Consider the following 17,860-nt stretch of genomic DNA (forward strand, 5'->3'; position numbering starts at 1 on the left):
CACAGTGATACCATGGTCATTGAACCAGGTTTTGGTTCTTTTGGCAGTGTGGGCCAGTGCAAATCCTGCTGGAAAATGAAGGAAGCATGAAGTGCTCTGGAAATGTCCTGGTAGACGGCTGCGTTGACTCTGGATTTAATAAAGCACAGTGGACCAAAGTCCTCTTTTCTGATGAGAGCAAATTTTGTATCTCATTTGGAAACCAAGGTCCCAGAGTCTGGAGGAAGAATGGAGAGGCACACAATCCAAGATGCTTGAAGTCCAGTGTGAAGTTTCCACAGTCTGTGTTGGTTTGGGGAGCCATGTCATCGGCTGGTGTTGGTCCACTGTGCTGTCCACTCAACGCAGCCGTCTACCAGGACATTTCCAGAGCACTTCATGCTTCCTTCAGCAGACAAGCTTTATGGAGATGCTGACTTCATTTACCAGCAGGATTTGCACCGGCCCACACTGCCAAAAGAACCAAAACCTGGTTCAATGACCATGGTATCACTGTGTAATTACTGTGTGATTTCATGTAATATTCTAATTTTCTGGGATTTTGATTTCGTGGGTTTCATAAGCTGTAAACCATAATCATCAAAATTATAACAAATAAAGGCTTGAAATATCTCACTTTGCATGTAATGAGTCTATATAATATATTAGTTTCACCTGTTAAGTATCTTGAAATAAATCAACTTTTTGATGATATTCTAATTTTATGACCAGCACCTGTATATATAGGCTATATATATATATTCATACCTTTGACTCTACTGTCACATTCATTAATTAAAATTTAAATTAATAAAAAAATATATTATAATATATATTATAATATAATACAATAATATAATATGTGTTGTTATAAAATGCGTATATTATAATAGTGCTGTAAAATCGATTGATCATGATTAATCGCATCTAACATTAAAGTTTTTGTTTATATATGTGTGTATATACATTAATATATTTATATAGATATATATATGTGTGTGTGTGCACACCCAATTATGTATGCATATATATTATAAATATACTGTATATATGTGTATATTTACACACACACACACACACACACACTTTATATATATTTAAGTATAAGTATAATACAATTATTCACCAAAAAAAAAAAAAAAAAAAATAATAATAATAATAATAATAATATATATATATATATATATATATATATATATATATATATATATATATATATATAAAATAAATTACAATTAAAATATGAACAAAAATAAATTAAACCTTACTAGTAATATTTAAAAAGAACAAAAACTAATAAAAGTGCACAAAAGCACTAAACAAAATGACTACAAAGTCAAGTAAAATAACCCTTGTCTGCGTTAGCAATGGGCTAAATTCATTACATCATATTTTAGGTTCATACATGTGGAAAAACTTCTCTGGCAGCGTTCGGCTCACATTCATCTGCATTTTTATGTAACTAAAGTCAAGAGAAAACGGTCATAACCTCCTGATCCTCTATTGCATAAGGGATCGAGGACAATATGAACTGAAAATGCAAACACAGATGCACACTTCACAAATAACAGGAGCACCTTTACTTGACTATTTTCAGTGTACTATGATTATAGATGCATTAATTATGTTCTTGTACACTATTACAGACGGATTCAACATTATGCAAACTGGTTTCCAGTTCCACCTCCTAAAAATCTCATTGGTCCAAAATCCTCCTGCTCACAGCTGTAAAATAAAATATAAAATATGTTCTGATTGGCTGTCATTATATTGTTTATTTACATTTGCACTCATTAATGTTGCCCAGTGTTATTTTAATATCATTTAGATATTATTATACTTTTTATTAGTAATGCACTTAAATGAAACTTAGTTTTTATGGTTTTAGTTTTAGTCGTATCTTTAAATTGCACCATTTCTAGTCATGATGTCACTACAGAATTATTATTTAATTATTATTTCTAAAATAATTATTTCTGTTGCACTGCATCCCACTCTTTTAGTGCTGACACTGTGTTATGCGATTTATTTATATTTGTTGACATTTATCTTCCTCAGTCCAGTAGCCAGCTTCAGGACACACACACACACAGTGAAGAAAAGTGCTTTGTTACCAAGTTTCTCCTAACACAATCCCCACTGTACCCTTGAGCGAGGCACTGATGTCTCCAGCGGGACGGCCTGTTCCTGCCATCAGCACCCTGCAAATTACTCAGATAAAAATAAAAGCTCCTGCTAAATGACGCGGAACCAAGATAAAACCTTGAAATGTATCAGTGCTTTTGAATGAGCTCGGTGTTGGCGATAAGAAAGTGAGTTTCAGTTCTGATGGGACACAGCGGGGAAAAAACAGAGCCAAATACAAATATTAAAATGCAATATCATGCATAGGTATGATAGCACAATAAACAGGCATTTAAAGGGGGCAAAATGCAACTCGTATCTTGTCTTCACAAGTCATAATTGCACATTTTTTTATCGTTAACTAAAACTATTTAAAGGGGCTATATGTAGAATTCAAAAACTAGGGATGCACCGATATGAAAATTTTGGCCGATACTGTTAACCGATCATTTTTTATATTTGAAAGCCCGATAACGATATATTGACTGATATATATCGCAAAAGCACTGAAATATATTTTTTCATCACCATGTCCCTTAGTGGCACCGTAGTCTTCAAAAACTTCCTAAAACCTTCTTTAGCTCTGATTTGAACATTTTGGCCGATACTGTTAACCGAAAAAAAAAATTATATTTGAAAGCCGATAACCGATATATTGACTGATATATATCGCAAAAGCATTGAAATATATTTTTTCATCAACATGTCCCTTTAGGGGCACCGTAGTCTCCAAAAACCTCCAAAAACCTTCTTTAGCTCTGATATGAAAATTTTGGCCGATAATGATAACCGATAATTTTTTATATTTGAAAGCCGATAACCGATATATCGGCTGATATATATCGCAGAAGCATTGAAATATATTTTTTCATCACCATGTCCCTTTAGGGGCACCGTAGTCTCCAAAAACCTCCAAAAACCTTCTTTAGCTCTGATATGAAAATTTTGGCCGATAATGATAACCGACAATTTTTTATATTTGAAAGCCGATAACCGATATATCGGCTGATATATATCGCAAAAGCATTGAAATATATTTTTTCATCACCATGTCCCTTTAGGGGCACCGTAGTCTCCAAAAACCTCCAAAAACCTTCTTTAGCTCTGATATGAAAATTTTGGCCGATAATGATAACCGATAATTTTTTATATTTGAAAGCCGATAACCGATATATCTGCTGATTTATATCGCAAAAGCATTGAAATATATTTTTTCATCACCATGTCCCTTTAGGGGCACCGTAGTCTCCAAAAACCTCCAAAAACCTTCTTTAGCTCTGATATGAAAATTTTGGCCGATAATGATAACCGATAATTTTTTATATTTGAAAGCCGATAACCGATATATCGGCTGATATATATCGCAGAAGCATTGAAATATATATTTTCATCACCATGTCCCTTTAGGGGCACCGTAGTCTCCAAAAACCTTCTTCTGAACTCATAAGAAGGTTCCCTCAGTTAATCAGTTCATGTGTCTGGTATATTCAGTTGGCTAGAATCAGAGTTAATGAGGCCTGTATTGCGAATGAATCATCGTTTCTTTTAACGAATCGTTCAAAACAGTCCGAATCAGTGTCAAAACAGACAACACAAATTCAGATCAGTTACACAGCTACTCTTACCTTCTCTCTGCCGTCGAGCGCCGATCCGTCAGGTCGTGTACGAATGGTGAACGGCGTGGAAAGCCGCAGGAGAATATTCTGGAAGGAAGAGGGGATTCTGGGAGACACCAGCTCAAAGCTGTTGCTGAATGTGAGTGTTCGGTGTGGGTCGCTTTTGGCTTGTTTTCGGAGTCCCTCCCCGACCTGCAGAACCTCCATGTTGGGTCCCAGCACTAGGTGGAAGGGAAAAGCCCGGCAAAACGTGCTCAGACCGATGCGCAAATCCAGCGGCGAGCGCGACAGCTGGCGGGGGTGTGGAGACGAGGAGGCGGGTTGAGTCCGAACCTCTCGAATGAGGAACGACAAACAAGCAGGAGATGAAGATGAAGGTGGAGATGGAGATGACGAGGGGGAGGAGTCAGCCGAGAGCTCGCCGTCCTCATTAGCTGTGTGAAGCCATGTGGGAGGAGCTTCCTCCACCGAAACATCTGATTGGTAAATGCGCCGGGCGGCGGCTCGGATCAATCCCGGCATGGCCACGCCCACCGTAGGGTCGGGGTTGAAGCAGTGGAGGAGAAGAGTTCGTCCTCCCTCGCTCTGCGCGTTTGTGTCCTCCTTCTCCTGAGGAGCATCTTTGCATAGGAAAGAGGGAGCCTCGGACGAAGCCCGGCGGCCGCAGGACGTTCTGATGTGTTCGAGAAGAGCGTCGAAACCGTTGAAGAAGTCCTGCAGGTTCCCGCCGAGAGCTCGCAGAACCCTCTCGTTCTCCTCCAGACACAAGCCGAAGAACTCCTCCCCGAATCGGCCGCGGATGGCGGCGAAGTCCACGCCTGTGCAAAATAATGCAAAACGTGTTTATTAAATGAATATATATATATATATATATTACTTTTATACTGTTACAGATATTACAAATAAATGCTGTTATTTTTAACTTTCTATTCATCAAAGAATCCTGAAAAATAAAATGGATCAGTTTCCACAAAAATATGAACTGTTTTCAACACTGATAATAATCATAAATATTTCTCGAGCAGCAAATCATCATATTATACTGATTTCTGAAGGATCATGTGACACTGAAGACTGGAGTAATGATGCTGAAAATACAGCTTTGATCACAGGAATAAATTACAACGGAGGCCAAAAGACTTCATTTTAAAGACTCCAAACTTTTAAACAGTTAAATGAATTCATAATTTTATAAGACAGTAACCTTTTAATAAAAGCAATACAGCATTTGAAAGCTATACGTTGCTTTAAAAAACGTAGCAACTTGGTGTTTTCATATGGATTATTCACATTCCCAGATTATTATTGACATTTCCATCAGATTGAACACATGCAATCTGTGTTTAGCAGAACTATCCGCTTCATAAACATGCTTTTACTTAAAGATGGAAAGTTTTAAGGTCTGTCCCCCAGCGAAACCATCGATTACCCGTTGAATCAATATCTGCATTAAAGTGCGCTGTGAAACGCTGCTCTGCTGCATTAAAGCGAGATGCGCAGTGGGTTTCGCTGGGCAGGGCTCAGTTCAAATGCCTCATTGCGGTTTATTTATAAACGTGTTCTCGTTAGGGATGGCAGAGTTAGTATCTTAGCAACAGCTCGGGAATGGAGACTGCAGCAATGGAGGGAGTTTTTAGAAAAGTGTCAGTGAGTGTGTATTGAGGTCAAAGTTTTTGCAGCTAGAGTGTGAACTAGAACGGCACGGTTTGGTCAAAAAATCATGACAAATAATGAGAACACTTAAACAAACCGAAAGTATGAAAAGTCACGTGCACACTTGTGTATGCATTGCACATGCAGAATATTTTCTATGAAGGATGCAGGACATTTTGGCTGCGTTTAATCATGTGATCACTGTCATCCAATCAAGCAGATCAGATCATCAGCCAATCAGGACACGTTTACACTCATGTGGCTTCTGTATCCGGATAGCTTAAAATTGACTTTAATATTGTTTTTGAACATATTTATGTGTCCGCAGTGTGTGAACACAACCAGCCTATTGTGGTAAAAATCCATCCACTCCGTTTGTTGTGTTCCCCATAAATCTGAAACAGTGTCTCAAAATGATCCGTTCAGGGATGTGCTCCAAAGTGATGTCACATTGATTAAGCCCCGCCCATGACTGCTGATGGACTCTGCTGTATTAGCATAGCTCCGCCCCTCAGTGAGCTGTACACAGTCTGCCATGTTTATCTCCTCGCCAGAGCATATAACAGAAGCATTCAAGAAAGAAATGTATTCTTATTAAAGCTACTAAAGTTATTCAGTCACAAGCAGTGAGTGATTTCCTGTTTTTTTTTATTATTCATATTATATTACGCTGATGTCACTTTAATACAAAGATCTAATATATACATGCGATTTCTTTCCCTGCTGTTTACGTTCACAGACATAACCAGCCGTGTGTGTATTTGACAGTTTAAGGGCAATAAGACGTAAAAGAGAACTTAGTTTAATACAGCCAGCTTTCTGTGCACTCAGAAAACCAAATATCAGAAGTTAAACTGATATGGCTTTAAAACACATGTAGATAATAAACTTTCATGATGATGAAGAACTGCAATGTCACGAGAGAGATGGTGATAGAGATGTTAATCAAAACCAAACAGATGTTTTAGTTTTTGTGCAGAATATCGGATGCATGAGCTGTAAAGGCTCCGCCCTCTTCTGGAAAGGAGGCGGAGCAGTGGCTCATTTGCATTTAAAGATACATGCACGAAAACAGCATGTCTTTCCTTCCCTCAAAAATGAGCATTTACAACACGGTATAATAAATGATCTGTGGGGTATTTTGAGCTGAAGCTTCACAGACACATTCTGGGAACACCTGAGACATGTATTACATCTTGTAAAAAGGGGCATAATAGGTCACCTTAGCCAGAGGTGGAAGTAACGAATTACAACTACTCACGTTACTGTAATTAAGTCGTTTTTTGGGGTACTTGTATTTTTTTGAGTATATTTTTAAATCTGTAATTTTACTTGTATAAGAACATATTAAGCTAAGTAATCTACTTCGCTACTTGTAAAATCACATTTCGTTACAGAGTACAATTTGAATTGATATTCAAATCTTTGACCGGCATTTTGGTAGCCAATAAAAATATTTGATCATAAACGGACCAATAAAACCCCTGATATTTGGACTGAATTAAAGCCGCCGCAGTCGCAGTAGGTTTTGAAGAGCTGATCATAAGTGAAGGAGGCGAGGAGCTCAGAGTGATTAATGGCTGGACTGAAAGTTTGGAGAAACAACATAGTAGTATTGTCAAAATATCTATATTTTGATACATATCAATACTGAAATATCTGTCAATACTCATTTTGGCCTATACACCGATACGATACCAGCTGCGCGTTCTCATTCTCTCATCTCAACGACAGCGAGTTTGACACACCCGCCTCCTCTCAGCGCGGGATTGCAGGTAGGCCTATTACGCATAATTGTATTAATACCTGCAAGTTTCTATGGCATATTTTAATGGCAAATGTCACGAGTGCAATATTGTAACGCGAGGGCACATTCATGTAATCGCAGAAAACTGGACGTGAGCTCTCAAATATACGAATGAACTGGACTCGGATATTGCGTGTGCGCTCTCGGACTGTGTCATATCATGTGCAATCGCGAATCTCTCCAAGTGGTTCTCACTGCAGACTCAAATGACGTCCAGCTCCAATCTCTCCATGCTCTTGAATTAAACGTTGTCAAAAGTTATGAAAAATCTAGTCTTTTTTGCTAATTAAATTCAGTTTGAAATCAAGCTTCCTTGTGCTGTGTGTGAGCTATTGCAACAGTAAACGTTACCCTATTGTAAAGACAAATACACTGAGTAAATATTTAAGTTAGATTATTGTAATGGTTATTGATCAATGTTTAAATATGTAAACAAAAGCCTAAATTAAAATCTCACCGCATAAAGTGACGTGTCTCTTCAGAAGACTTGAATTAAACTTATTCAAATAGATTACTGTTACAATGAGTGTTGTGCTTTTCGATGCTTGAAAATAATGATTGCCTTGACAAAATGGATGGACAAAAATGTAGATATTAAAATATTTAGTATAGTTTTCCCGATGGTATTAAAAATTATAGGCTAGGCCTACTGAATACTGACATATTTCAAGGTGTCATATTGAAGTTAGAAATTCCAGTATCATGACCACTAATTAATGTCCTTCGACAATAAGGTAAAAACATGTTAAAAGTAGCTATTTTCTACATAAATATATGATTTGGTTGAATATTTATTGGTAATACATTAACTATCGCCAGCTAAAAAGTAACTAGTAACTAGTACTCTGAGTAGTTTTTGAGAAGAGTAATTTGTACTTTTACTTAAGTACTTTTTTGACACCAGTACTTTTACTTGTAATTGAGTATTATTTCAGCAATGTAACGGTACTTGTACTTCAGTACAAATTTTCAGTACTCTTTCCACCTCTGACCTTAGCTATGACATCCCTGGTGCACTTACCTAAAATAGTTGCTGTGTATTTCAGTATTCCTGAGATGTCAGTCTGGCTGTCGCAGCGCGAGTTCTCAAACAAACACTTCTGCTCGTCTGACAAGCTTCGTACAAACTCTTGTCCACTGTGTGTGTGAGAGAGAGAGATTTTGATTAACATTTACCAGGGTAATCTTGCGTTTAAAAAGTTAGGGAAAAGGGTAACCAACATATCCAAAGAAAACATTATTGCTTTTAAGACATTCCTTGTATAATTCCTATATGGAGGAATAAAAAAAGAAACAAATGAGACAAATGTTGAGATGACGGCCCTAAAAAGTATTTGGACACTTCAGTCACTCTTAAACATGTTTGCATGTCAACGTAAAGTCACATTTATTTTACTTTTCATAATACACAGTGTCTCAAAGCAGCTTTACAGAAAATCATGTTAATGTTTATAATAACTTAATATCTTCATGACTTATTTAGCAGATTAAAGCTGGGCGATAAAACATAGTTTACATTTTGCGACACAAGCAATCAAACTGTTGAGATTTGCTTTATAATAGATTTGTCGGATTAATAGGATATACAAGATTATACTGTATGTGTGTGAATAAAGTTGGACACACTTATATATACAACTTTATATAAAGAGCAGGGCACTAATATAGTTACATTTTGCCACAATTGTTTTAAAAAAATCAGGCATTTGATTTATGCTGTTTGCTAAATTTATTGTAAAGAAAGATTGCACATACTTTACAAGCAAAAGCACTTGACCAAAACCTAAAATGTCTGTTGGGTTTGAAATGGTAAATCATTGTATCTAGTGTGCAAAACTGATCAATTTGTTTTGGTATTTTGGATCACATGAAATTAAATCCACTTTAACTCTCTGGTGCTGCTTGCGTGGCCGTCAAAATATATATTTTATTTCAGTTAAATGAATGTACTATACTTTAGTTCGATAATGTTATTTCATATTTTGTATATTTAGGGGATTTTATGGTATTAAAGTATATTTATGCATTAGTTATAATCCATTTATGCACTTTTTGAGCATAGGCCTGAAAATACAATTTCCAACCTAAACGGTCATAAATCTGGAATGTTTCAGTTTGATCTCTTTTCAAAGACAACATGTGGCAGATTATTGCTAAAGTTAAAAAAGAGAACTTAAAAAAGTTACGTTTATTGTCATGAAAAAAACTATTTTCAATTTTTATATGAAATATATATTTTCCAAAAAAACACGTTTTACTCTAAAGAAAAATCAAAGACATAAATCTAAACAAGTTTTGCTCCAAATGTAAGCCTGATCTCAAAAAATGAGCTTTCAGTGAGATGTTGTTCGGCTGCAGTACCAAACGCTTCCACTAGAGGAAATTCGTCTCACATTCGTTTCCAATGCGCTCATTTTTGACCGTGAACAATGCAAGTGTGAGTATTTGTTTCAGGACCATTTAACCTTTTCGATTCATGTCCATGTGTGTGTGTGTGTGTGTGTGTGTGTTTGTGTTTTTAAATGAAAAATACTGTATAGTGAGAGTTTAGAGCTATAGAATAATGTGGAAAGTAGAACTCTTCTGAAACTCTCCAGGATTATCTTTGTTCTTCTCTCAGTACGGTCTAGGAGAAACAGATGAAAGAGACGTGATTTCTCTCAGGAACATCGTGTCTGCGGATCTACCTGATTTCCCTCTGTCTGTAAAACTCCACTGTTCTCTGCAGGGCCAGCTGAATTGTCTGGGTCTGAAAAGAAGAAACACAATGCAGTCAGAAGTTGCTCGACCCAGATTCACAAGTGACACTACAAAGACACCATTTAACTGGTAAACAAGACCGCTCTCATCACACTGGCCCAAACACACACATCCCATCTCCTTTCACACCATCTACTTACAGTACAACAGATTCATGAAAAACAAGTTAAAAACGAACCAAGAAAAAAAATTCTCAATGGAAACTTTTTTATTGATTTTTTTTCAAAACAAAGATTATTGGAGTACGTTTTCCAAGAAAGGACTATTTAAATTTTTCTACTTTAAAATTTCACATTTAGTTAAATGTGTTACTTGCCTTTGTAATTGCTTGTAAAATATACTAAGTGAAAAATGTCAGTGCGTAGAGTGCAACAGTCATGTTTCAGATGTAAAAACATTCATTTTCTCCGTAGGGAAATTGATTTTTAATGATGACTTGTAAACATTTAAAGTCTGTGAGGTACGAGGTTGTTAAGCGATGGTATTTGCTTCTGTTGAAGCCGTCAGTTCACATTACTTCAGCTTATTATAATCAGAATTCCTAGTGAAAACTACATTACCCATGATGCTTTACAGAAAAATTCCACCAATCAGAGTTGAAACAAGCAAAAAATGCCAAAAGATCTCTTTAGCTCCGCCCACTCTCCTTACATTCTCAAAATACTTAAAAAATTCGTATATTCGTAAAATATTCTTAAATTCGTATATTTGTGTGCATATTTTTAAATCATTAGTTACTCCATCGTTTTTAACTCATTACACTGTTCGCAGTGCATCATGGGATTGTAGTTCTTTCCCTCACTAAAGCTGTTAAGTTCACAGTCTCGTAAACCATTGTGTTTTTGTCCGATTTTCAAATACTTGTTTCGCTTCAAATCAAAGTTTGTGATGTTATGACCCACCTTGCAGCTGATTGGCTTGATTCAAGGCTTATAACGCTTTAACAAAGACTTCCTGAAAATCCCTTTAAGAGAAATTAATCGGAAAAAAATCGTCCTGAAAAAGTGGGCGGGCTCTAATGCACTCTATTGAAGCTCCACAAAGCTAGATTAAGTTTAACTAATTAAACCAATTCTGTGTTTCTTGAAAAGATGATGGTAAACCGATCGCCTCTATTGGATTTGGTTTGTGTTGGCCCTTTTTAAAGGGATTTACAGTGCTGATCTACCTGTAATACAATACACTCTTAAGCCTTATCCAATCAACTGCCTTTATCACGCTACCACGGCAACAACATACCAATCGCAATCCTCCTCATTTCAGGAAAGCTCTTAATAGCTAAAATCCAGCTTTACCTGGCCAAATCTGCTTTAGTGTTCTTACAGCAATAGTCTCTCTCTCCCTCGACACTAAACCTGATTTATAATAACAATACCACCGCTGAGGATCATAAGAATTGCAATAAAAGTGCATTATGGTTATGAGAATGTGGGGGGAAATTAGCTTGATTGTTGCAAAAATCTTTATGGTCTTGATTTTCTTTGTGCAAACATGTCATTTTTGTGGGGGGGGGGGTTTCTCTTACGGGTTTGGGATGAAATGTGACTTCACTCAAACTGTGTGTGTGTGTGTGTGTGTGTGTGTGTGAGAGAGAAAGAAAGAGATTGATTCTGTTTGACCCGTCAGATTATACTGTGTGTCTGAAACTAATTCCCATGACAGTGACCTTGATGTTCACTGACCACACACAATCACACACACACGCACGCACGCACTCACACACTCTCTCTCACACACACAAATAGCATGAAAAAACAAAACAAAAAACTAAAATCAATGCACACACATAGCCTACGCTTTAATGAGCGCCCTCACCAGAAGCGCACTGAACTCAGATCTCTTCCGTGTCTAATTACGCTTAAACATAAGTAACAAATCATAAGTTAAACAAAAAGTTGAGAGAAAACCGGATGTGTGTCAGTATCTTATGCGGCTGAGGAACAATCTTTAGAAATGTGTCTTTGAACTTGTGTTTTTGCGGTAACCGTCTAAGAGTAATTAGCTAGTGAAGTGGATTTACTTACTGTAGAGTTTAGGACAGTTATCATGAGCACTGTAATGTTTCCAGGAGAAGTCATAACAGATGTCAGCATAATGGAAAGATTAAAAAACGAGCGGTTCATAATGTGGAAACACAAACCGGAGGAAAGAGCGCATCGCTGAAAGGGGCGGAGCTACAGGAGCTCTGTAAACCTGCTGATGTCTGATTGGTTAATGTCAATCAAACAACAAGAGACAAGAAAACACTCATTTCGCTCGCTTTGATAAGAATCAATGAATAATTCATACAGTGAAATCTATGTAGTGTTTAATTTAACATTTGATTACTCGATTTCTTAGTCAAATGCTAGTAAATGCTACTGTTAGAAAGACCCACTGCAGCTGACATTTATTTCATTTGTGATATGGTATTTGTCCTATTATTTGTAATTTGCATTTCTTCTTATTTTTAATGAAACAATGAAATTTAATAAAGTCGAATATGACTTTCTGCTATTCTTTTGTTGTTGAGCATCAAATCATCATATTATACTGATTTCTGAAGGATCATGTGACACTGAAGACTGGAGTAATGATGCTGAATATTCAGCTTTGATCACAGGAATATATTACTTTTTAACATATATATATATATATAGAAAATAGTTATTTTAAATTGAAATAATATTTCACAGTATTGCTGTTTTTCCTGTATTTTTTATTAAATAAATGCAGCCTTGGTGAGCAGAAGAGACTCTTTCAAAAACATTTAAAAATGTGGTGTAAATATTCTTGCACTTTCTTCAGCTTGGCACCAGATATTAAAGATCTTCTCCAAAATCTTGCTGTATTATATATTATATATATAATTTATTATATTATATATTTAACAGAAACGTAACCTCTAAAGTGACTGATTTCAGCGAAATCGACGAGCCACACAAACAGAGCTACTCGCGTGAAGTGCACTGATCCTAATAGAGTTTGACGTTAACATTGCTAAGCTAAATACATACAAATAAATAGTATTTATAAATAAAAAATAACACTAATATTATTGCACCTTTCAGACTAAACGATTTATATCAATAGCACTCAGAACTGAATAAAATATATATTCCTAATCAACATTTTTAAACTCTTTCCACTCTGTTTGAGCTTGTTATACAATACATTTTGCATTGCATCTTCATGCGAGTATTTTTGTAGTTTTTGCATCAGAAGAATCTATGATGTCTAATGTTTTATGTATGTATGAGCTTTTTTTCTATTGTTTTTACAGCTAAACCCCAGAGGAATATTTCTGTATCATTTAATTTATTACAAACAGCAGCTAAACAATGTAAATCTCTCCATCAAACACACACACACACACACACACAAACCAAAGGATTAATATCTTCTAAAGAGCCGTGTGTTCAGTGAACGTTTGATTTGTTTAATCCTCAGACATTATTTCGACAGATATGCAAACATAAGCTGCTGTTTACCAGAGCGAAAACCACAAAATAATGATCAGTTAATGCAAATGTTATAATAACTGCCATCTGTAATACTGTACAATCTGAACTGTTAACATCATTCTGTGAATACTTGACAATATAAGGTCTCATGCATTAACTAACAACGAGCAATACATATTTCATAGTATGTATTAATCTTTGTTAAAGTTAGTTAATACAAATACAACTACTCATTGTTAGTCCATGTAAGCCATTAAATAATATGAAAAGATTAAATATTTGATTGTTGATGTTAACATCAAGATTAACATTGTAGTTCATTTTAAGTAATGAAATTAACTGATGTAAACAAATGGATCATTTTTGTAAAGTGCTTCCAGATTCTTTTTTATTCAACGTTAACATTTTCAAGAGAGAATTTAAGTGCATGTAAAAGTTGCATGATATTGTAGCATGAGTCGATATACAGTCTGAGAATGTTGTTTTCATGTGATCCAGCTAAAACACACATTTTGGATTTATGCCACTGGAGCAGTTGGTTTCCTATTAACCACATTTTCAAGTGCCTCTCTGGTACAACACACACACACACACACACACACACACACACACACACACACACACACACAGAAGAGCATCTCAGGGCAAGAACATTCTGATGCAGAACTGCAGATATACATGCACTCTGCGGTACAGTGTGTGTGTGTGTGTGTTTCTTTGAGGCCTCAAAACACCAGGGACTAGCGTACCGAAGAGGTTATCGTGCCCCTTCACACACACACTCGTCTGAATGTGCACCGCGCTGTTACGCTACACATGAGACAGGACGAATATGTAAGAATGCATGCTGACACACACACACACACACACACACACACACACACACACACACACACACACACAGCAGGGCCTGAACAAACACAGCACGCTTTACATTGATTCTCTATTCACACACACACACACACACACACGCGCGCGCGCGCGCGCACACAACAGATGTAAGACGGTCTGAAGGATTGGGCATCTGCACTGTCACCAGTTGTGTTTTCTGATGTTTGGAGATGTACGAACTGTGAAATCTGCTCTCATGAGTAAAATCATCATCATCACTCTAACATCACCTAACACTGGTGTAAATGGTTAGAAAGATGGTGATGGTGATTCTAACTCTATCTGTTGTCTATCCTTCATTTAACCCTGGTGCGCATATATATATATTATAGCATCAAATCATCATATTATACTGGACCAATATATGGCCTTATGTCTTGTAACTACACTATGTATAGCCTTCTATCTGTCTCCCGTTCTATACGCAAACACACAATATCATGTGGCGACTCCGTTCTGAGTCTAGATGGTTTTGTCTCTTATATACTGTATGTACATTAATGCTTTAATCATTACTATTCAGTACTCTCTCTCTCTCTATATATATATGTGTGTGTGGCGATATCCATCTGTCTATATACTATACTCCATATTAATGCAGATTCTGTTCTACACCAGATTCCAGATGTTACTATTTAAAAATCCATGTCTTTTATAACACACTGAGTTTGTGAGGAGCACGTCTGTGTCTCGTGTGTGTGTGTGTGTGTGTGCTGAAGGGAAGGTTCGGTACCGTCGGTGATGTGAGGCGTCTCAAACTCTCCCCGAGCGAGTCCAGATTGACGCGTTTGCGGCGCGCGACCCTCCTGCTTTGCGCCGCGTCCTCGAACGGACACGCGAGCGTCTCCACGGGACTCCTGCCGTTCCAGAACACGCGCGAGAACGGGCACTCTCCGTCCTCCCCGGGGCTCTCCAGGTAGTCCGAGCCCATGGAGCTGAAGGATTCGGAGGAGATCTTCCGCGAGGACATGCTGATGCTGAAGCGCGCGGACTCATCAGACGCGCGGGGGACACGGAACCATCGCGGAACCGGGACGCGCGCGTCAGCCGAATGAACGCAGCAGCGCCTGGAGGGAACGCTGGATCACCAAGTGCGCAAAACCCGGATTCTGTCTGTCTGTCAGCGTGGGTGTGTGGGGTGGGATGGAGAGGGGTGTTCGTATTACCGAATCCCGTTCCCCTCGGTGACCCAGCAGCTCCGTAGACCGATAAAGACCCCCGGAGACCTCATCATCATCATCCGTCTTCCGTGCTCTCTGCGGGTTTGACGCGGGGAGAGTCGCGGAGACGCGCGTTCAGATGCGCGTAAAGATGAGAAATATTCCAACCGTCCAGGGCGCACAGAACTAAGACACAACCAATCGGTTAACATACAGCAAAGAGCCTATACACCCTCCCCTCAGAGAGAGAGAGAGAGAGAGAGAGAGAGAGAGACCATGGAACTATGAACCAAAACGTACGCACACTTTACATCAGAGATATTTCTAAACATCATTGTTGTTACTAAAGGTGTTTCAGGTACACACGCAGAACAGATCCTGATGTTCACGCGCGCAAGAATGTGCTGCCACGCGCTAACCTTCTCATTTAATATTCTGATTTCTTGAAAATAATTATAATGCAAGTCTCGGTGCTTCATAATCCAGGACAATTGATCAAAGAAACGCGTGTTTGAACTGATGCAGAGACTTTTGTGTTTACATTCTTTAAAATACAGAAATAAATCTATATAGCTGGATGAAAGCACCTTAGGAATCGCGTGACCTACATTTTTTTGCACTCACGTGCTGTTGTTAAGGACATGAATGAGGATTAAGGAGATGATACAGTTTTGTGCAGATTTACTAATATGCAGCATAATAAACGGCGCGAGGATCTCCTGTATCCCTATAGAGAACAGAAGAACAACATGTCATTGCTTATTGGGAATATGCTGATATGTACACTGGATATGTGTAGGATTGGTCCATTTTTAGGGAATAGTAAGTTTCACAAATAATTACAAAGAAATGACAAGTAACGGGGAATTAAACTGAGACTGAAGCCAGTAGACTGAAACTAGACTGAAATAGTGTTTTCTAGGAAAACACACTCCTTGTTTGCAGTGTGTATGAGAATCGTCCAACATTTATAGAACATCCTTTAGGGAAAAAGCTTATTTTTGAAGCGTATTATTCCTTATTATTTGGGGAAAATATGAATATTGACCATCTGGATATTGATGTGCATGTAAACGCAGTCACTGAATCACAGTATAACACGATGAGGTTTGTACATTTCAGTAGCAAATTAAAGGACAAACAAGATCAATTCAGTTAGAATTGATCTAACCCTAACCCAGAACAGAATAGAACAGAGTAGAGAAGAACAGAACAGATCAGAAGAGAAAATATTAGAATGGATCAGAATAGAACAGAACAGAATTCTGATATAGAATTAAACAGAAATAGAACAGAGCAAAACAGAAAATGATAGAAATAGAGCAGAACAGAATAGAACAGAACATAAGAGAATAGAAAAGAGAGTAGAATAGAGCAAAACAGAATAGACGAGTAGAATAGAACAGAATAGAACAACAGAAAATAAGAGAACAGAATAGAGAAGAACAGGATAGAAGAGAACAGAGTAAAACAGAAAAGAATAGAACAGAAGAACAGAACAGAATAGAACAGGATAGAACAGAATAGATCAGAAGAGAACATATTAGAATGGAGCAGAATAGAACAGAACAGAGTAAAACAGAACAGAATAGAAAGAGAGAAAAGAATAGAACAGAACAAAAGGAAACAGAACAGAACAAAGGAGAATAGAACAGAACAAAAGAATAGAATATAACAGAGTAAAACAGAACAGAATAGAAATAGTGCAGAAAAGAATAGAACAGAACAAAAGAGAATAGAATAGAATAAAGGAGAATAGAACAGAACAAAAGAACAGAATAGAACAGATTAAAACAGAACAGAACTGAAATAGAACAGAACAGAATAGAACAGAAGGAAAGAACAGAACTGAATAGAACAGAGTAAAACAGAACAGAATAGAAATAGAGCAGAACAGAATAGAACAGAACAAAGGAGAATAGAACAGAACAAAAGAACAGAATATAACAGATTAAAACAGAACAGAATTGAAAGAGCAGAACAGAATAGAAAAGAACAAAGGAGAATAGAATAGAAAAAAACAGAACAAAATAGAAATAGAGCAGAACAGAATAGAACAGAACAAAAGAATAAAACAGAGTAAAACAGAACAGAATAGAAATAGAACAGAAAAGAATAGAATAGAACAGAACAAAATAACAGAATATAATAGAGCAGAGTAAAACAGAACAGAATAGAAATAGCGCAGAAAAGAATAGAATAGGACAGAAGGAAACAGAACAGAATAAAGCAGAATAGAATAAAATAGAAGACAATAGAACTGTGCGAATAAGCCAAACTTACTGGAAACTGTTGAATAAACAGATTTGCCAGTTATTTGCATAATCTAAATCCAAGACATAAAATGTGCAACTGAAGTGAAGTCTATGTAACGCACAGTGTGTGATCCAGTATCAGCTCAGACTATAGATTCAGACTAAAGCATCT

General features: G+C 37.0%; 1 protein-coding gene across 2 annotated transcripts in view; it reads right to left on the bottom strand.

Annotated features, from left to right (window-relative positions):
• The window catches only part of gucy1a2 (guanylate cyclase 1, soluble, alpha 2), a 33,832-nt gene extending 17,851 nt beyond the window's left edge, over positions 1 to 15,981 (bottom strand). The window contains exons 1-4 of one of the 2 annotated variants that reach the window (XM_084126125.1): positions 15,007 to 15,981; positions 9,867 to 9,928; positions 8,201 to 8,316; positions 3,729 to 4,537 (exon numbers count right to left, since the gene is read on the bottom strand). In XM_084126125.1, coding sequence (XP_083982251.1) covers positions 3,729 to 4,537; positions 8,201 to 8,316; positions 9,867 to 9,928; positions 15,007 to 15,243 — 1,224 coding nt within the window. In that variant the 5' untranslated portion in view covers positions 15,244 to 15,981. Of the gene's footprint in view, positions 1 to 3,728; positions 4,538 to 8,200; positions 8,317 to 9,866; positions 9,929 to 11,963; positions 12,073 to 15,006 lie in introns of those variants that run through there. The other variant, XM_084126126.1, reaches the window with a different exon arrangement.
• Between the last annotated feature and the right edge of the window lie 1,879 nt (positions 15,982 to 17,860).

Source organism: Abramis brama (genome assembly GCF_963993115.1).
Source record: "Abramis brama genome assembly, chromosome: 10".
NCBI classification, from domain to species: Eukaryota; Metazoa; Chordata; class Actinopteri; order Cypriniformes; family Leuciscidae; genus Abramis; species Abramis brama.